This window comes from Hyperoodon ampullatus, assembly GCF_949752795.1.
Source record: "Hyperoodon ampullatus genome assembly, chromosome: 7".
Classification (NCBI taxonomy): Eukaryota; Metazoa; Chordata; class Mammalia; order Artiodactyla; family Ziphiidae; genus Hyperoodon; species Hyperoodon ampullatus.
In genome coordinates, this window is record NC_136920.1 from 93,382,194 (window position 1) to 93,404,713 (window position 22,520).

Here is a 22,520-nt window from a genome sequence, read left to right on the forward strand (position 1 = left end):
TTAGAAAAAGGAGTAATAACTATCATTTATTGAATTCCTACCCTGTGTCAGGTCCTGTGCAGGTGCTTTATAGACTGTACTTCTATTTCTACAATTTTATAGACAATTATGTTCATTTTATAGACAAGAGCTTATCAAAGGTCATAAGGATAGTAAGTGGAACTGGGATTTAAAAGCTCATTCCACGCCATGTTAGATGTTGCATGCAGTGAGAAAACCAATCTCATTAGAGGGAGAGGGAGAAACTAAGATGGAATGAGTAAGCTGAGACCAGATTCTGAAAGGCTTTCATAATTTCCATATTTAGACAGTCGAGGAGACTACAGCTTCATATATTTCTTTAAACTACTTCCTTTTAATATTTATGTGCATATACAAAGATAGATACAAGCAAAACATAACAGAGCATTTCTAAGCTGACAAACAAAAGTACAATTTCCTGCTTAAATTATTGAAAGGAATACTAGGTCCATTTTCCCATCATGCAAGCTAGGCACTTAATCATCTGAGTGTTAATATATTTTAGAGACACTATGATTTTTTTTTCGTCCCAAAGAAAAGTGCTAAGGCAAAATTCTGGAATCAGGTAATCAGAAGATTAAAATGGAAAAAGGCTGGGTTGATCTCGAAACGATAAGTGCTTCTCAGGGATATCTTCTCGCCAAAGGATGACATATCCCATGTCTTGGTGCTACCCAACACTGAACAAGTATTCCAATGAAAATGCTACTAGATTACCCTCACAGCCTCATTTAATTACTTCATTTTTCTAACCTCATTCTCCATTCAATCTGCAGTTCTAGTATTTCTGAGATGGGAGACCAGCAGTAACTCTATGTACTAACACAGACGGCAACATGGCTCCCTCTCCATCATGCTCTCTGGGCTTACTCTGGTAACTCCTGCAGTATCGTGTGGACTGTCTCCCAAGAAGCTTTGCTGTTGTTGAGAACAAGTTTTCGAACCCCGGAGAAGGACCCAGCACACGTTCTTTCTAAAACCGATAAATTCAGAGGGTTGGAACTCAGGTTTAGAAACTCCAACTGGGGAACATTTGACACAATTTTACTGACCTGTGGAGAAAAAAAGGAAAAGCATATCAGGCAGTAATCAGAGCTTTTAAACAACAATCATACTCAAGAAAACCGAAGTGAGTGGGTCTCCAGGCAAAGGGCCATTTGCATTATGGAGTATTATTTAGTGATGGTACCCGCAGAGAGGCATAAATAATTGTGACAAATCATGGCAAATAATTTAATCTCTTTCTATGAAATAGTAGCATAACTGAAAATTAATGGTAGAAAAGAAAAATTTTCCATGTTACCTTTGGCAAAGTTTTTGATTCTACTCTGTATAGTATTCTCTTCGATATCACTACATGATATTTTGGAGAAAAGATCATTTAGATGACATTTTAGGCTACAAGTTTTAAAGAGCTGGGATTGGGTCATGTACAGTAATTCTCTTTGAATATTTCCTTCCTTCCATCCTCAGTAGAATATTAAGGCTAATTGAAGGTTTATTAAAGACTACACGGTAACAATTCAGGTATTCAAAATTGATCACATAGTCACAATCTCTTAGAAAACAGTTTTGGCTTGGTTCAAAGATGTACCAAACTTTAAATTATATTTACTCAGAAATAAAAGCATCCGTAACTACATTACAAAAGAGAAAACATGATCATCAATTTAATGATTTAGCTAGCAACTTGGTAGACAGAACAAAAAAAAAAGGAAATGAGCTTTACTGTTTACTGACCTTAACTATTTGCTCTGCATTGTACTAGGTTTTAAAAATATAACTTATTTCACTAAATTCTCAAAACAACTTGCAAGATAACCAATATTCTTTTATTTTAATAAATGAGGAAACTGAGGCTCGGAGATGTTAAATAATTTGAGTAAGGTTTCAGAGTCACAAAAGGCAAATCTAGGATTTGAAAATCGGAGCCACTGTTCTTTCCAATACACCACAACAAGTAAATCATAAATATAACCAGAAAACATGAAGAACTAGCTTAAACAAGTACGATATAAACACTAGAAGCCCAGTAAATGTACTAAGCATCAATCAGCCAGGCAACATGGTAACTAAAAGTTATGAGAAAAGGAGTAGAACAGAATAGTTAGGATTGGTTTTAGAATCAGAAAACCTGGACTCAAACCAGGTTCTAACACTTCCTAGCTGTGTGGTTTGACAAGTTACTTAACCTTTCCAAATCTCAGTTTCCTTATTTGTAAACTAGAGAAAACAGTTCCCATCTATTTTACAGTATTGTTGGTAGGATTAGATGAGATACATGTGTAAAGTACTTAACAGTGATTGGTATGTATTTTAGAAACTTGTTTCCTTACCGACTGCCCAAGAGAATGTAAAAGCAGGGATAGTACTTACCTGGTTCACTACTGCAAAGTGGGCACTTAACGTTTGTTGATTAAATTAATGGCACAAAACCATTTAATAAATGTAACTATGACTAATAGGATATGTACAGTATGAACCAGTATCTCAACCCTGATTATATGTCATATCACATTTATTTAAATATGTCATATTTAAAATCATTAGTAGAATTTAAAAAATATACTGGTTCCCAGGAGCCACCATAAACTACTGAATCAGAAGCTTCACAGGTGGGACGAGCTTCATGGTTCGGACCTGAATACCTGTTTCTTTTCAGAGCTCCATAGGTAATGACAAAAATGTATCTAGTGTCGAGGACTATGGGGAGAAAGAAAAGGGAGTCTGCACTTTACATTAGGTTTGTGTACTATGTAACGTACAGTTTAGGAGCTCTAAAATCAGTGAGAAGTAAATTAATTCCAAGGAGGTTCGGAGAAGTATTTCAGAGGGAATGGTCTTCACATACACTAGTTCATCTATTCTAACACATCCTCTGAAGTAGTACCGTATTTATTTTCATTTTATAAATGAATAACTAAGCTATCTTTCAGAGGAAAATATACTAGGCTTCAGTTTAAAATGTAAGAGACTCATACCAGTCAGCATATATTCTCCTGTTTGGTCTCTTCTGTGACCAAATGGTAACAAGCATATGTGTGATATATGGCTAGGATTTGGAGTTTAGTGTGTGGCCACAACACAGCTAAACAGTCCACACAAGGACCAATCCTTCACTGCAGTCTACCACCTGGATACCAATATATGAAGGCCTTTCATACATAAGATGATGACTAGCTATGCTTCACCTCTTTTAAGGGCAAAAAAAAGATGAAAAGGAATTGTGCTCCAACTACAGCATGGAGAATAACTGCTAATTATAGGTACAACCCTAGTTAAGTAAACAACACATAAACCTTTACTAACCACAACCCTTTATATTTTATTTTTGTAATAAAGAAGAAAACACCCCCCAAAGTGGATACTATCAGAGTCTCTGAAGCAATTTCTGAAAGAATTCCCAAGGCTAGCAGATACATGATGTGATCTTCTGCATAGTCTGCATCTGCACTACTGTCCAATGAGAATAAAGATTTAAAATAATGACTCATCAGCCCTAGAATATCCTAAAAAAGATAAAATTGGACTATAGTTTAATAATCCAAGCAGGAAAAATAATGTATGTTAGAAGTAAATATTTTCTTTAAAAGGTTAAAATTAAAAAGGATTTTGTGTAACCTTAAATTAATGATAATATTCTGGAAAATACTGTATTCATTACACAGGTAAATTTATTCATGGTAGAAAATGTCTTAATAGTAAAGGCCATTATTATTCAGTGAGTGTCTAGGGCAGTATACTGACTTCTCTTTTTTAAATTCTAAAAATAAAGACGCTTCTAGCTGGAGTGAGTTCAGGACACTCATGTGCAGAAACATGGAGATGAACTTAGATCATCTTTTAGATCTTCAAAACTCTATGATTTAATAGAGGACCCTCTACTCTCACTTTTGAAAAGGAAGAAACTAAAGTTTTAAGAAAAATGGGGAAAGGGTAGTAAGATAACAATCTGTAATTTATACCCAAGCTATTCTCTATCTCACCCATGGTGAATTCCTCCCTCCTCTCAACTGCTTAGTGTAATGTCTTTTATAAAATGGTTTTGATAAGGAAACGAGGAAAAAAGAGGTACCTTGGGAAAAGTCAGACAAAAATCTACTTAGCCAAAAAATTCAAATCAAAAGCTAAAAAATGCGTCATTTTTTTTTTATACATAGATGCCCAGTTTTAGATGGACGGAGACAAATCTTTGCCTCTCCCCAAAGTATTACACTTCTCACTCATATTTATATTAGTCTCTGAATATAAAGCAGCCAGTAGTTTAAACTATAAAAGAAGATACTCATAACATTAGAGATCATTCAAAAACACTAAAAGAACCAACTAGATTATTCTGTTCCACGTTGGTATATCAAATACTGGCTGAAATAAACTTAGTTAATGGCCAGGGACAAATGATATTCTGGGTAATCAAATACATGGGTTGCAATGGGTTGAAATGTAATGTCTTAAAACTGTGCCTGTGAGGTATTTTGCAGCTTGGCAAAGAGTTTAATCAATCCTAAAAATCAATATTCTTTCGTTGTCAGTACTTCTCCCATCTCTGTGTGTTCTGATATATATTCTAGAAGATTGGGACCAACTACAGTTAAGGCTAAGGACAAAACATAAAGGAATGATGAAAACAAAAATAAATGGAAACCTGAAAGGTAGCAGCAACAAACATTCATTTGAAAACTGCCTGAAATCAGACTATAGGGTACTTACAGGAATACACAAACCTAGCACCAAGAGAGTACAAATAAACATGTGACCCTCTGGCTGTATCTGTCAATGTGAGCTGGAAAATATTCAGTGGAGACCTTTGTCTAAGCAGAGAAAAGACTGAATTACCTAGTGTAAACTCTTGTGTTCTGATCCATGTTGACACACATTGTTCTTCTGAGGTAGCAACTATATCACTATTAAACTGTTTCTACCAGTTAGCAAAAGCTTATGTATGTGGTCAAAGTATAGGTCAAAACACAAAGCACAACACCTTTATGAAGTTTTTACTCCCAAAGAAATAAATTTAGGGGAATCAGCCTGTGAACATAGGAGCTGAAATGATTCAGGGTAAGAGCTGGTCTGACTTGTCACCCATGCAGGTCAGAAATCTCACCAGAGGCTCAGGAGGACTCCTGAGGGAACTGTAGAGAAGGAGGATGAGCAAGGTCGTTCTCTTTGCATCTGTGCATGTGGACAGAGCATGCATGTCAATTCAGCATCTCAAAGGACCCAGAAGGCACAGATTGTAATTTGTTGAACAGTGAACTATAACAGTTGTTTGGATAAGTAACTCAATGAATAACTACATGGACAAATAGAGATTGTTTCTTGGAACAGCCAAGTAAATCTGTATATATTAACACATGACTTAGAAATCAAGTGACGTGCATCTCAAAGAATTTTGGTAAACATCTTAATAAAAATAGGAAATATAACTGGTAGCACAGATACCAGATTAAACAAGATTATGAAATAGATGAATATAAGAAAAGCTAAAGAAAAATGGGTTATAGATAGATTTTTCTTAAACAAGAAAGCTGTCTTAGAACCTGTATCATATTTAATATCTACCAAGTGTCTCAATGATTAATTTTATCAACAGTCCTGTCTTATGGATGATAAAGGATTACGTGAATGTCTTAAGATCACAGGAAAAGTTAGAACAAGTGGGCCTGATCAAACCTTAAGATACAATCATTTATTCATTAAGGCATTCAGCAAACATTTGAATGCCTAGAATGCCAGTGCTGATGATAAAAAACAAAACCCTGGATAAGCTCATGGTCTAGTAGGAAAACTGTCAAGTAAGCAAGTGATTGTGCTACATTGTAATGAATCCCTTTATAGCAACATGATACAGGTGTTAGGATAATCTAATTCTGTCTGAGTGAGAGTCAGGGAAAGTTTGAGAGGAACAGCAACTTGGGCCAAGTCTTGAAAGATACATAGGAAGCAATTGGGTAGACAGAGGAGAAAGAGAACAGGAGATTTAGAATGAATAAAAGCAAGGAAGCTTTTCATGTCCAGATTTATCATGAGCTGCAAGAAAAGCACATGGCTAAAGATGGAGATAAAACTCTAGAAATAGCAAAGGGCTGTATGATAGAGGGTCACACTTAGAGAGTTCAGACCATAGTTTGTAGGTGGTGAAAAGCAGCTAAGGGACTTGAAGCAGGAGAGTTTCATAACCACACTTCATGTATTAAAAGGAGTCTGACAGCACTGTAGAAGGTTAGCTTAGAGGAAGCAGAGTAAAACCAGAGTCAGGAAAACCCATTAGGACACTTTTCCAATACTCCAAACAGGAAATAAGAACCTAAATTAAGGCAGGAAATTAAGTAGGAAGAACTATTTTTCTCTTATTCTTAAGGGTAGCTTCTATCAGGTCATGTTATAATCAGGTAGGTAATGTTATATATAATAATAAGAGAGAATGTCATAATACTTTTATTTGTGCAACTTGGTTTACAGTTACTCTGAGGTCAAAGGCATCAGTTATGTCAAGTTACCAGTGTACTTAGAATAAGGAAAAGTTCTAAAAGATTTGGAATAAATTTCAGTAACAAGAATAAATATTTTTATAACCTTAGTTTTGAGCTCCAGTAATTTTTATGTCAATTTATAGTAATAAATGTTGAAGTAGTAGCAGAGAATGGGCACAGGATGTGTAAACTAGTGAAACAGTAGAGAATTTAATGCACTGTTAGCAATCTAAACCTCTGTGGTCTTATTAACCTCTTGATGCCTGGAATAAAGTTCCTCAGTGCTTTTCACATTAATGAAAAACAAATCAGCAATAGCAAAGTTCATTGAAAAATCACCATAGAAACAGTTGAAGGAGTCAGTTATTCCTCTTGAGACATACAGAGAAGAATCTCAAGTGAGAACCAGAATTCAGCAGCATACGTAACAACATAAACAATGATACAGTGAGTTATTGCTGCATTTCACCAAAATGCAGCAGTATAAAAACTTTACCTCGTGCCAGTCTTCGAGTTTGTTGTCAGAAAGATCTAGTTCTGACACATGAGCACAGAAGGCAGCAATTTCTTTTTCATCTCCTGCACAGGTTATTCCACAGCTGTTCAACACCAGTACACTTGGGAGGTTGAGGCGATCTGAATCATGGGAGAAACAAAATACTTTCTACGTCAGCCTAATTCTTGTCTACATACATTCAGCCACCAGGAATCAAAATCAAATTGTGTGAAATTACACAAGGACCTTGAAAATACAAGATATGTTGGAATCCAAGGGTACTGAATTCTAAGGGGAGACAGCCAAATATGGCCCAGGAGATCAGAAGTACTAGACCAGTACCCCAGAAAGTCCTGGAGGCTTCACCTCCTGGCAGCATTGTTTATCTCAACTACCAAAAACAGAACCATCATCCATGTTGTCACCTTATCATGTGACACTAGATCCATGTGATTCATGTCAGGGCTACCACCGTGTTCTTATTGGCCTCAATTCTTTCTTTTTTTAATTTAGTTCAAAAGTATCATTCTGGATAGCTCTTTTCTGTCTGATTTGTATTTTCACCTTTTGTTGCCTTTGGAAATTATCTCAAACCATTAGATAGTCTATCTGCTAAACCACTTCTGTTCTTCAAGTTCATATCACTCAAGGAATCTTCCTCGCTTACGTGGATCCATTTAAAAATCTATATCTTTCTCCCATACTTGTCCATCAATCATTCCCCTTTCATATCCATGTAGAATTTGTCCCTTAGGAAAACTAGACTTTTAAAAATATATAATTATAATGAGAGAAAATGTTTTAGAGTCTTAAACCATTCAATGAATTCAGTCAAACTATTGCTTGTTCAAAAATATGTCAATAAAATCACTCTTCCTATCTCTAATAAAAAGGATGAATATGAGAATTCAACCACTCTTTTCCCATTTGGTATAAAGCCAAGGCTCACAAAAGTATATTTCATTAATGGAAGCCTCAAATAATATGAACTTTCAACTTAGTACTTTTCACAGAATCAATTTTCTCAGAATGGGAGTGGATCCCGAAAAAAACAACCAAGTAAGAAGTCCACTTCTTTCTGCTGTTTCAGTTTATATGGATTGATAAGATAGTTGCATTGAGAAATAATGAACATTCAGTAATCTCTGGACACAGGAACTAAAACACTGTTCAATATTCATCTCCCATCACTACAAAGAACTACTTCCAATTAACAGTTAATTACAACATTAAGCTAAAATGCAAACCAAAAACACACCTTGCACGTTTCTAGTTGTAGATCTTTGCTCACATAATAATCCCCCTCCTAGAATGTCTATCTCCTCTCTAACCAAATTCTACATTCTTGAAGGGTTAGTTCAAATCTCACAGCTTTGAACCCTTTCTTGATCATATAAATTAACTCTCTAAATTTCTTTCCCCATCACTGTGCTGTTCATTTGACTCAATATAAACTACCTTGTGTTATTATATATTTTTGTAAATGTGAATATGTTGTAATCCAATAAGCTGTAAGGTCACTGAGGGTACAGGCCAGGCTTGTACTATCTGCATCCTCCAAGTTCCTTGAAATATTATCAGTCAAATATTGCTCTCACCCTATGAGTGCAACTAAAATGCCTTTTGGCCAATCTGCAGGAAAATAAATCCTTTCAGGTTTTCAAAACAACTGAAATCATAGCAAGGGAGAAAGACTATTCAACTCATAATTCAAAATAAAGGGAATCATTTACAAATAAGGCAATATTCTGGTTTAATGTCCTAAGTAAGCTCCAGTAAAAAAAATGTTTTAGGCCCCATCTTTCTTACCTTTCATAGGAGAGCCCTGAGGTGTGGCTGGGACATGGACTCCCATCCCAGGACCACGGCGGTAAGGAAAGTTTTCAGGACTATATTTTTCACATAATACTTGCATAAAACTCCTCCCACTAGGTTGATCCATCTTCCTTTCCTAAAATTCTACAAGAAACCAAGAAATCATCAAAATTTGTTTATTTACTCATACAAGAAATATTTATTGAGAATCAATTATTTATAAGGTACTAAGCTAGGCACTGCATACACATAAGACAGGCAGGGAGAAGAGTTAGATGCTGCAAAAATACAGGGGAAAGATGATGAGGGTCCAAAGTGGTTCAGTGGTAGTACAAATAGATTTAAGATCAACTTAGAAAGCAAGCTTTTCAGGAGTTATAGGGGCTGAGGGGAAGGTGGAGTCAAGGCTGACCCCCAGGTTTCTAGTAAAGGTGACTAGGTGACTAGTGACACAGCTAAGAAAAAAGAAAATACGGAGAGATCTAGTTTTAAGGAGGAAACTGATGAATTCTCTTTTATACATGTTCAATCTGAGGCCTCTCTTTCAGGGGAACAGTCTGAAGTTGGGTGAGAAATGTGAGCTAGAGGAGAAGATTTGGACCTCATCAGGAAATATCATGAATAAGAATAGTAGGGCACTAGAACTCTCTGGGACACTGATATTTAAGATACAGGCAGAGGAAGCAAAGCCATGACGGAAAAGTAAAAGGGATGATCAGAGAGTGAAGTGTATAGCCAACATTTTGAGAAGTTTTGGTGAGAAGGGGAGGAAAAAGGTGGGCTGATAAGGTAGGCAGGAACAGGAGAGAGTACAGGATTGGGGGCAATTGCCAAGATTTTTCCTCTTAAAATAGGAGAGAACTGAATACGGTTATAGATTATAGAGAAGCAGCAAGTACAGCTGGAGAGTCTGAGAATGACTACTGGTACCTGGTCCTAGGAAAAACCAGCAGGAATGAGCATTAAAAAAACTTCTAAAAGGCTGTTTGGTACTACCCATATAGTACTCCAAACTGTTTACCATTGGTGGTGATATATTTACTTCACTATGCTGCACTGGTTTACTTTTGCTTATACAGTTTAATTATACTGAATGTTAGGTATTTTTCTCATGCGATTGTCCTAACTCCACCATTACATTATGAAGGGGGGCAGTGCTATGCGATTCTACTTTTTCAGTATTGATTCACAGCATCTGGCAGAGTACACTACACACGGTAAGGGCTCAATAAATGTTGCTGAGAACTAAAATCACGAGCCTCCAGTATGCTGATCAGAAAGAGAAGATTCAGGATCAGGAGTGGGTTTAAGTCCCACCCGGTTCTACCACTTAATAGTTCTGTGCCATCAGGCAAGACAGCGTATTTCTCTGGGACTCAAACGTCTTATTCTGTAAAATAAGATATTAATATCTATACTGCTTGGAGTTCAGCATTACTGTAGAGCTCTAAAATGTACAAGTGCACTATTGAGACTACAGGGCTCTTGTAAAGCTCTAAAACACACAAATGTTATTAACTGTAAGAGGAAGTTGTAGTATGGTAGAAGGCACATAAACAGAAAACTTAGGCTCTGTCATTTACTAGCTGGGTAAAACATAAGCTAGTTATCTAACCTCTCTCTACTTTAATTTTCCCACTATGGATGACCTAAAATTTTCCTCTTGGGTTTGTAACAAGAATTTGAAAAGGGCATAAATATAAAAGTGGTCTTTAAACTTGGCCCATTTTCTAGATTACTACCAGGACCACGAGTATTGTACTTCGTAAAATCAATTCACAAATGCCTAGAACACAGAGCAGACACTCACTGAGCACTTGTCCAGAAGTTTTACCTATACTTAATTTATCAAAGTTTAGACTATGTAATACATTTCATAACAAGTATATCACAAGTTACCTTGAAAATATAGGGCTGCCCTCGGTCAGGGTCATCATTTGGGAGCTTAAGAACAGAGCCTGTTTTAGGACAAGAGAGTTTGTTCTTTCTATCCAGAGTGGTAAGTATATGCTGCTGTCCTCTATCCCAGCACTGGGTCAAAAGTGAACTGTGTGGGTTCATCTAGGACTCCAGGAACTTTCAGGTGGAAAGGTTCTTTTTCAATGTAAACTCATCACCAACAGCAGATAACACAGAGCAGGTGCTATGCCACTAGTAACAGGCATCATAGTTCTTATCAAAGACCTGTCTCAAGCAGAATGCCAACAGAATTTTCAGAAATGGTTAACAAAAAGTCAAACAAGTTACACTGCTATCTTCCATACAACTGGCAGTTCAAAAGAATAAAAAGTGTGTGGGAGGGTGCTGAACTGTCAGTGTCAAAATAATAGTCACCGAGTTTAAATAGCATCTTTTAACTGGAAGCTTCAGAATCACTTAAACTCCAACCTCTTCAATCCAAGGGCAATAATCTTATACACAATTTAAATATAGACAAGCTGAGTGTGGAATTAAAGAAACCTCAGCTAAAACTGGAGTCTGGACAGACCTATAGGCAGATCCCTCACCCTTGCCACGCAACATTAATTACTCCAAACGGGAAGAGATGCAGGCCTACATCTCTGACAGGAAAGTGTTGCCTGCTTTACTATCCAGCGGGAAGAAGAAAACTCTTTGCTCAGTGACAGCCCAGCCAATCAGAGGCCACAGCAGCCCAACCAACCTCCATACTTTGGACTCCCAGCTTCCTCCAATGGACTCTTTGGTTATAACACACTCCCCCTCCCCTCATTTCCCCTATAAAAGCAAGTTCCCCTTCCTTGTTCTCTGGATTTGCCTGTGGTCTGCCCCAGTTGGCATATCTCAAATTGCAAATCCTCTGGCTATTCCCAAATAAACTGGCTTTTGCAGGTTAAATAACTGGCAATTACATTATTAAAATTGATATGAGGGATGGTGAGGTTAGAAACATATGCAAGTTAAAATAAGTGTTAGTAAGCAAGCAATGATGGGAACTTAGAAGTTACTCCTTATGGCCCCATGCTTTCACAATTCTTCCAAATAGTCTGCTTTTTTTTTTTTCCCTAAAGACTTAAAAGCAATGCCAGTCACCTTCATTGGTCATTTTCCAGGATACTCTATTGGAACAGCATTACAGGCATGCAGATAGTGTACACAATAATACATGGGTTTTGAATTAGAACATTAAGATTGCAAAATGGATCAGTGACATAAATCTACTCAAAATCTGTTGGGGCAGTTGGAGGAGGAACAGTAGGTGGGAAAGGAAAACTGAAAACCAAATAGATTGAAAAATGAGGACATACAGGACGGAAGAAGATCTTTAACTGGAGACTTTTAAAAGGTTTTTTTTGGAGGTGGAGGGGTAATCTATGACTTTCTGGAAAGAACCAGTGTCAAATAACATCTGACTGCCTTCTACAGTTGGCAGAGGTCTAATACATTTGTAAAAGTGTGCTGAATTGGTGCTTAAAGCCAGGGAGCCAGGAATCTGGGGTGATGTTGCTTGGTTCCATTTCCAAGTCATGGAGTGTGCCTGTGAAAATCTCAACTCCTTTGTGCCTCAAATCCTGACTATAATATGCTTTCATAGAGCACTTGGTAAAAGTGCAAGTTGGAGGATAAGGTGCTCAGCCCAGTCACCTAAGGAACCTCAATAGCTATTAATTTGTACTTTCTGTTCCCAAGGTCAGGTCAAAATTAGTATGAAACTCAACACAATTGGAAACAGAAAATAGGCCATGTCTGACCACGAAGAGTAGAAGAGATGCAAGATATAGCCTTACACTGGTATGCAAGATCAATATTTACTTCACCAAAAAATTTTATGGTAAAGTACCACACTTCATAAAGTGTGAATACTACCACCCTCACTCACAACTTACAAAAAATATAAGTACTACCCCAGAGTCCCAAAACATGCATTTTAAATCTTATAAAAAAAATAGGTTTATCTGCCTATATATGCATAGACTACCCCCAGAAGGATAAAATAGAAATTAGTAAAATTAATACCTGTGGTTGACTCCAAAGAGAGGAAATGAGGAATAAGGTGAAAAGGAGATTTCCTTCTCACTGTTCAACCATTTGAACTGCCTGAACTCACCAGGTGCATATATCACCCTTTTTTTCCATACATTATCGTTTCAAAATACAAAACATTTTTAAGTGATTTATCTGGGAATGACCTAATAATATGTCAAAGTGTTTTTTAAGTCCTCATTATTATCAGCTGTCTTGTGAAAAAAATGCCAAACTTGACCATGTGAAATGTATAATATTAACTTTTAAAGGAATTGGGAATTGAGGAAGAAAAGAGAAATAAAATGGGTGGCCAAACGGAAATACTTTTGTAAAAGAGCATTGGTAAAGAAAAAGCAAGCAGAACAAAACACATCTGAGCCTCAGAACTAAACTACAATCAGAATGAGAGGTAGGGTTGAGAAGAAGGGGGGAAAATGATTCATGGTACTCTCATAGTCATTACCGTGGCTTTAACAAGGGCAAAGCAAAAGCTCCACTATGAAGTGTACAGAGGGGTGGGAAGAACACCCTCAGATCTGCCATGTTGCTTCCTTCGCTAGCCAAGTTAAATGTGTTAATAAAAGTTACCCAAATAGTTCATCCAAATTACCCAAATGGTATCCAAACTATTGTGACTCTGGAACCACAAGGGCCCCAGCAGGCAGAGGTTACAAAGCCATAGCCTAAAGATGCTGGGGAGCTTCAGGCCTCCCAGTTGCCTCCTGCTGTGGAGACTAACAAAAGAGTGGGGCTTCCTACAGCAAGATTCAAGTTACTGGAATAATAAACAGTTGGGAACTGACTTAGAGTTCTAAAAAATAAATTGCAATGATTCAAAATATGCATTAATGTAGGATGAGGCTAAACACCCAGGAAGAGTTTTCATAGCATAAAAATAATAGAGAGGAGGAAAACACTCCTAAGTAGCTTAAAATTATTTTCAGTCATTTGACATGGACCCATTTATATACAACTAACCAATCTCATCTATTCATCAGAGAAGGGCAGAAAAAACCACACTCTAAAAGCTACCTCCCAATATTTTGCTACCAAATATGTGAAAATAAAACTTAGGTTAAACATTTTGGCCAAAGGCTCCACAATTTCACCTTAGGGTTCCTTTGGTCAGATGACATTTCATTCCAGGCATTTTTCTCTTCTCAGGTGCCTATTTCCTTTACAACACAATCTGAGAATAAGAATTTCTTTACCACTTGTTTAATAAAAATGCAGACAACAAATATATCTAATTTTCTCTCTTTTTTGCACCTTATCAAGTGGTTCCAATTAGGCTTATTTGCCCATTTATTCATAAAATGTGTGCCCTCACAAAGCTTACAGTCTCATGTGATTCCATTCAACAAACAGGAACCAGACACTCAATCTGTGCCAAGCTAAATACTAAAGAAAGTAAGAATGAATAAAATCCAAATGCTGCCCTCAGGGCATCCAAAACCTAGAGGGAAACACAGGGAGATAATGCGTACATGAAATAAGCCACCCAGAAATAGTGAATTCAAACACAAGAAGCGATTAACTTTTGGGAAGTATGATCAAGGAAGTAGGAGGTGCATCCTGAGCCATTTTGAAAGATAACAAAGGTTAGGTTAACAGGGTGGAGAAGAGCATTCCAGGCACAGGAAACAACAGAAGATAAACCAGCACAAGAGACATGAAGCGGTATTGCTACAACATAAAACATCTGTGGGGAGCAGGGGAGACAGGAGATTCGACTGAAAGGTGGACAGTGGTCAGCTCATGCCGGATCTTGCTCAGGTTTGACTTTAACCTATAGAGATGAAAGTAAGAAAAGTTTTGATAGACTGCTGTGAATATTGTGCACGGATGGGGGTGACCGATCTTTATGTAGAATATCAAGGGGTCAAAAATGATGAGAATTTTAAAATCCCTAACGGACTGGGCACGTAGGAGTTTGTTTACCTTAGTGGAAGCACTTTCAGTACAGACAAGGGAGTAGAAACCATAGTTTAGGGGGTTAAGGAAGTAAATAAATGAAGACAGTAAGTATAGACCATGCCTTTGAGAAGCTTAGATGAAAACTGAAGAGATGGGACAGTTGATGAAGAAAAACCAAGTGTTCAGAGAGAGAGAGCTGTTATATCTTGTTCTTTTTTTAAAAGGACAAAAGAGGAATTTATAGGCTGAGTTTGGCAGGTAGGGGCACGGAGCAGGTCAAAAAACAAACAAAACAAAAAAGCTAAGAAAAACAAATATCATATATTAATGCATATATGTGGAATCTAGAAAAATGGCACAGATGAACCGGTTTGCAAGGCAGAAATTGGAGACACAGATGTAGAGAACAAATGTTTGGATACCAGGGCAGGGAAGGTGGGGGGAGAGGGGAGTGGTGGTGGGATGAATTGGGAGATTGGGATGGACATATATACACTAAATGTATAAAACAGATAACTAATAAGAACCTGCTGTATAAAAAAATAAAATAAAATCCAAAAATAAATAAATTTTAAAAGAACAAAAAAAACCAAAGCTAAGGAGGAAAATCTGGATAGCGTCAAAGAATCTCTTAGTATTACTAGCTTTCTCAATTTTTGGAAGTTTTTTTTTCTTTAAGCCCATTTAACTTTTACTTTATGGACTCCTAACCTCATCCCTGCAAAGCTTCCTTTTGTGAAAGACCTCGACTATATCTAAACCCTGCCAGATTCTTGGACATTTTAGGTAGCTGGGACTTTAGTTTGTTGTTTTGTTTCCTGAAAATCTTTCTGATCCTCAGCAAAAGTGTACCCAATAAAACATAATTACCCTGGGAAAGTATATGTGTATTTTACATATTTTTACCTCCAGGAAAGGTAAAAATGAATGAACAAATAAAGGAATGGATAAAGAAGATGTGGTGCATACAGACAATGGAATACTACTCAGCCATAAAAAAGAACAAAATAATGCCATTTGCAGTGACATGGATGCAGCTAGAGATTATCATACTAAACGAAGTCAGAAAGAGAAAGACACATACCATATGATATCACTTATATGTGGAATCTAAAATATGGCACAAATGAACTTATCTACAAAACAGAAACAGACTTGCAGACATAGAGAACTGACTTGTGGTTGCCAACGGGGGTGGGATTGACTGGGAGTTTGGGGTTAGTAGATGCAAACTATTAAATTTAGGATGGATAAACAACAAGGTCCTACTGTATAGCACAGGGAACTATATCCAATCTCCTGAGATAAACCATAATGGAAAAGAGTATTAAAAAAATATATATATGTGTATAACTGAGTCAGCAAAAATTAGCACTACACTGTAAATCAACTATAATTCAATTAAAAATTAAATTAAAAAATAAAGAAAAAGGGGTATATTGATAAGCTTTTTTCTAAATAACTGCTTTAAAAATAGTAGCGATACACATTCTGAATTTTTAAAAATTAACAACTGAAAATAAGCAAAAAACCTATAACCCCATGTAGATGTAGTTTCACTTTTCATTAGCTAAGCTAAGCATGTAAATAAGTGTTACTAAAAAGCTTTTCTTATCTGAAGCATATTTAGAGCCACAGCCATACCAGGAAGCTTTGGTTGACAGATTTAGAGAGCAGATTAAAAGCCTGAGGATGCACTTTATGGTGTATATTTTTTCAGACCATTTTTTCCATACTATGTAGATACATGATTTTTACACAAAGATTAAATTACTTTTAGATACAGAGCTCTGTAACCTCCCTTTTCACTAAACAGCTCATGAAAAGCTTTCTATATCCATAAACATATACATATACAATGATTTTTAAAGTCTGTAGAGTATTCCATTAACAAGCTTTTGCAGCTGAACTCATGAATGACAGCAATCTCTCCCATAAAAACACATTAAAGACATTGTCCAAGTCAACATACTTAGGCTAGACAGTCTCATTCTGTATGGCACTTCTACCTTCACTTATCATAAAGTACATATACCTGCAATTCTATCTCAGTTACCTCCTTGAGCATTATGTAATATACCTAAGTGGATGCCTTCTTGGGATGAAAAGTAAGGAAAATTAATTAATTCTAATAACCTTTCAGAACTCTTCTGTAGAATTATAGTTTACTAATTCACAAATTGATTCTGAGTATGCCAAGTGCAAAACTTGAGTGTAGCTGATAAGTCCATTATCATAACATACCACACCACCATGATTTCACACCCTACTATGAACCACCCTATTTCTCAGTCTCCTTCTCAACTGTATACTAAACTATATCCAAGTGAAATAATGTAGCACATCAACTTTTCTTGGTAGATTTTTTTTTAATTAAAAAAAATTTTTTTTTTAAATCCAACATTGCCAAATGAAATGTGAATTCAGACTCCTGGTTAGTCCTTGAATTGGGCTATTAGTAGGGCACTGTTACCCTCTTCACTTATCACAGCACTATGCTTCTCCTTAAAAGTACCACAGGTATTAAAATATCTAATCCAAATTCTTTATTTCATTATATTAGTGGCACCAAAATACCTAAAACTGTGACTCTACGTTATCAGTGAGTACAGACCCAGAGCTGTCTGTATTTTCTACTAAAGAACTATGCTGCACACAAGGCACATTTGATGTTGGACAAAAGACCAAGTTTTCTCATCTACAACTGCAAATTAGCAAACAGGACTGATTCTCATGCTAGTAGTCTATTCTACGTAGCACTCAAAATTTCTGATCCAAATGCACTAGCCCAAGAATTTTATTATTTTGATGAGAAAGTATCTGAGAGGAAAAAAATTTAAGAAAATACTGCTATTTAGATGTAAGTACCTCTTTGTGTGAAAATATTTCTAAGAACTTCTTTCTTAATTCCTGTAGCTTCTAACTGTCCAGAAATGTTGGCTTACACCAATTGTCTATATCCCTACGAAATTAGGCATTTTAGAATGCAGAAAAGCACTTTCCACCAACTTCCAGCAATCACAAGAACAACATAAAAACTTTAATATTCACCACACCCCTTACTTCAATAAATTCCAAGGAGAGTCCGCCCTTATCCCCCTTCCCAACCCCTTCACAAACAAGTCTGCATCCATCCCTACCTCTCTATGTGGCCCAGATTCAATTTGGGAAAATCTCAAGGCTTTTATGTTGCACTTACTCAAAATTCAGGAGTAGAAACATTTAACTCTTGAATCGATGCTCCCCAAAAGCCGAGTGTCCCCAAACTGAGATTAACAATCATTTGAAAGACTAGTAATTTTCCACAACCATCTTCTGAAACAGACAAACTGACACTTATCTCTATTTACAGGACATGAAACTGAGGTGACTTGCTCAGGTTTCCGTGGCCCAACCAGCATGCTACGTCATACTTTCTGTATCCCTAATCTGTTGAGCCATGTTGTCTTCACTAAAGAAAAAAAAAAAAAAATTCATGTCAACAGTATGTAACATCATGTACAAATCATAGAAATACAACTTATTAAAATTTATGAAAATCATTACAGCCAAAAAACCTCTTGTAACCATGTCAAAGTAACTGAACCACAAAACTAAGCAGCAGTACTGATTGGTCTAGTCACCAAAGGGGGAAAAATATTCTCAACTTCCCTTTCCTGCCAAAAAGCAATAAATATTAGTTTCTTGAATGGATTGGTTTTCATCAGGAGAAAATTGTATACACATGCTATCTTTCAGCTGTGAATACACAAGTTTAAGGTCAATCTCTTCTATAAACTCAGCTGTTTATAGAACAGATTACCCCATCATCTCTACTTGTGAGTAACTACAGAGGCTATCAAGTTAAAGCAAGGCCTCATTAGGAATGGACTACTAGTTCATCACCCTGCAGCCTTCTAGAGTTTACAGACCATTCCGGCTCACAGCAAAGAATTGCCAGAATGTAAACATCAACCACACAGAGAGGTTGCCAAAGTTTACAGGTTATTAAAAAAATTCACTATCCCTTTCCATATTTAGTGCTATAGTAGTATTATTGCCCTATAGTGATACTGCCTAGTGGTAATAAGTGCTGGTTCTAGAACCAAATTGCCGGGATGTAAATCATGACTGACTCCACCACTCCATTTGACTACAGGGAAGTTACTTTGGTTCCTAAGTCTCCACTGCCTCACTTATAAAAGGGGTAACAGATAGCCCCTAACTCCTAGCTCATAGGGTTGCTGAATGAATGGAGATAACATGGGTAAAACAGGTTTCATTCAGTGCTTGGCACATGGAGAGCACTCACTAAATACTGGCTTACTATTACTCCTACTGCTACTGCTACCACCGTTACTACTCCCATCACCACCCAGTGAGCATGGCAGCATTAATGTAGGGCTGGGGACTTATTTACAAATTTTGCTAAACAGATTTGATCTAATATTTTTTGGTCCTGGGCCTATGCTAATTAATGCCAATGAATGATTCAGGCAGTAAAATGTCTGACATTTATAATGTCACTCCTCCTTAACTAGAAGATCTTCCCTTCTCCACCTGTCTAAATGTTATGCATACTTCAAGGCCCTACTCAGAATATACTTCGGAGATGAAGCCTTTTCAGATACCTCCTGCCATAATGATCTGTTTCCTTTGAGCTGAGCTCATGGTTAATATTTATTGCCTAAAATATTCAGTGGGCAATTAATCAATCACATATTGGCATGGCTTCTTTTCATTTTTGTCCCATTATTAACTCATGTATAGTGTTGTGATTTTCTTTGTTTGTTTAATATCTTTAGACTGTATAGCTCTTGAGGGTAAGAACCATATCACAATGATTCTTTCTATCATGAACAGGAACTTTGCACATAATTGGCACTCAATAAATATGCTAATCAGTGAGTTTTCTAATCACTTCTGATTGTGCATATCAAATGCATTTTATAAAGTATGAAAAGCAGGTGTATTAATAAACTCAGCTCAGAGTAGTTACAAACAAAAATGCATCATAGCCACCACTGAATTACTAATTATGTCTACCTCTCCATGGGGATTCCAAAAGTAAGAGATCACATGATAGGGCAATGAATCAGTAACAGAGCCAGAAATACTTGCTTCTGAGCACAAGCTAAATTCTTCTGCAAAAACTACAGCCACAGTAGATTTAATACTGAATATATAACTTTGGTATCTATACTATACTATATGTCTTATATGCAAGAGTTAGTAATTTCTGCCATACTTCAGACCAATAGGCACAGTGTAGTAACTAAAGAGGAATATATGCACATTGCTGGTGAGACTGTAAAATGGTGCAGCTACTGTAGGAAACAGTGTGACAGTGCCTCAAAAGATTAAACATGGATTTACCATATGATCCAGAAATCCCACTTCTAGGTATATACCAAAAGAACTGAAAGCAGGGACTTGAATAGCTATTTGTACACCAATATTCATAGCAGCATTATTCACAATAGCCAAAGGATGGAAACAATCCAAATACCCATAGGCAGATGAATGGATAAGCAAAATGTAGTATGTACATACAATGGAATATTACTCAGCTTTGAAAAGTCAATTCTGACACATGCTACAACATGGATGAGCCTTGAAGACATAACACTAAGTGAAGTATGCCAAACACAAAAGGACAAATCCTATGCGATTCCACTTATATGCAGCATCCAGAGTAGTCACATTCACAGAGACAGAAAGTAGAATGATAGTTGCCAGGGGCTGGGGAGAGTGGGGAATAGGGAGTTATTGATTAATGGGTACAGAGTTTCAGTTTGGGGACAAAAAGGTCTAGAGATGGACAGTGGTGATGGTGGTACAACAATGTGAATGTACTTAATGCCACTGATCTGTACATTTAAAATTGGTTAAACTGGGGGCTTCCCTGGTGGCGCAGTGGTTGAGAGTCTGCCTGTCAATGCAGGGGACATGGGCTCGTGCCCCGGTCCGGGAAGATCCCACATGCCGTGGAGAGGCTGGGCCCGTGAGCCATGGCCGCTGAGCCTGCGCGTCCGGAGCCTGTGCTCCGCAGAGGGAGAGGCCACAACAGTGAGAGGCCCACGTACGGCAAAAAAAAAAAAAAAATTGGTTAAAATTGTACATGTTATATATATTTTACCACAATAAAAATACTTCAAAAAATAGGGAATAAATAAAATATGTTATACTAAAAAAAAAAAAGATAAATACAGGTCAAGTCCAAAATGTCTGATTCTTACTCCCTCAGCACAGTTACCAAATTAATGCCAACAATTCACTTAAGGATCTTAAACAGTAAGTGAGGGATAAATTAGCCAAGTCTCAATAAATGCATTTTGTAGGAGATATGATTTATAATGTATAAATCTTACATTTTTTTTGGATTCCTTTACTGGTGTTCACATGGAAAAATGTCACTAATGGATGAGGGATTAATAGAGTTAACATTTAAACTACGATCTCCAAAGGGACTTGCCTTTATAAAATGTATGCCTTAAGTTACTAATAGTACCTATGAGAAAATATGATCCTCATATAAGTCACAACAATAAGGGTTTAATAATCTAGACCCGTTTCCAACATTTTAAGAATCATGATTCTTTCCTAAAATTCTTTTTTCATTTACCTATAACTAAATAACAATACCATGTTATAAATATAATAAAAATATTCTCAAAAATGAACTACCTTCATTGAGATAATGGCACCCATCAACCAGAACTTAGTATTTGAGAGATTCATTGCATTAAATCATTATTTTAAAATAAAATGTTATAAATATATGTCTAAGCATAAGAGGGAAGGGAGAGTGCTAAAGTTCCTGAAAAACTGCCTCCCCAGACTTCATAATACAGTTGAGCCTCATTATTAGCAAATTCTTTATTTGCAAATTCACCTACTCGAATTAATTTGTAACCCCAAAATCAATACTTGCAACATTTTCACAGTCATTTGCAGATACTTGCAGAGTAAGAAAAAATGTGAGTCACCTGACAGACGTGTACATTTCCAGCTGAGACAGAACAAGGTGTCGCTCTGCCTTCTTGTTTCAGCTCTCATACTGTAAACAAGTGTCCTTTTCACAGTCTATTCAGTGCCAGGTTTTTCATATTTTTGTGCTTTTTTGTTGATTTTACTATTGAAAAAGGCCCCTCAGTGCAATGCTGTGTCCCTAAGCACAGGAAGGTTGTGATGTGCCTTATGGAGAAAATAGGTGTTAGATGAGATTTATTCTATCTAACTATAGTGCTGTTCACTATGAATCCAAAGTTAATGAGTCAACAATATATATTGAATAAGGTGTCTTTAAACAGAAACACATATAAAACAAAGTCAGTGTATATATGTCCATGCCACTCTCTCACTTCGTCCCAGCTTACACTTCCCCCTCCCCATGTCCTCAAGTCCATTCTCCAGGTCTGCATCTTTATTCCTGTCCTGCCCCTAGGTTCTTCAGAATCATTTTACATATATACACTACCAAATGTAAAATAGCTAGCTAGTGGGAAGCAGCCGCATAGCACAGGGAGGAGATCAGCTCAGTGCTTTGTGTCCACCTAGAGGGGTAGGATAGGGAGGGTGGGAGGGAGACGCAAGAGGGAGGAGATATGGGGATGTATGTATACGTATAGCTGATTCACTTTGTTATACAGCAGAAACTAACACACCACTGTAAAGCAATTATACTCCAATAAAGATTTTTTTTTTAAAAAAAAACAAAAAACAAAGTCAGGTATTGATCACTTGACGAAAATGTTGTGTGCAAAGGCTGGCAGGACCCTAACCCTACATTTCCCCTGGGAGCAATGGTTCCATATTCACTAATTTGGTGTTCA

General features: G+C 36.8%; 1 protein-coding gene across 1 annotated transcript in view; it reads right to left on the reverse strand.

Annotated features, from left to right (window-relative positions):
- Positions 1-8,932, reverse strand: part of TBCEL (tubulin folding cofactor E like) — a gene marked incomplete at both ends in the record, with an annotated part of 48,437 nt that extends 39,505 nt beyond the window's left edge. Inside the window, 3 exons of the mRNA XM_079708526.1 lie at positions 892-1,073; positions 6,991-7,130; positions 8,800-8,932. Of these exons, the coding sequence (XP_079564652.1) occupies positions 892-1,073; positions 6,991-7,130; positions 8,800-8,932 (455 nt within the window). The remainder of the gene's footprint in view (positions 1-891; positions 1,074-6,990; positions 7,131-8,799) is intronic.
- Between the last annotated feature and the right edge of the window lie 13,588 nt (positions 8,933-22,520).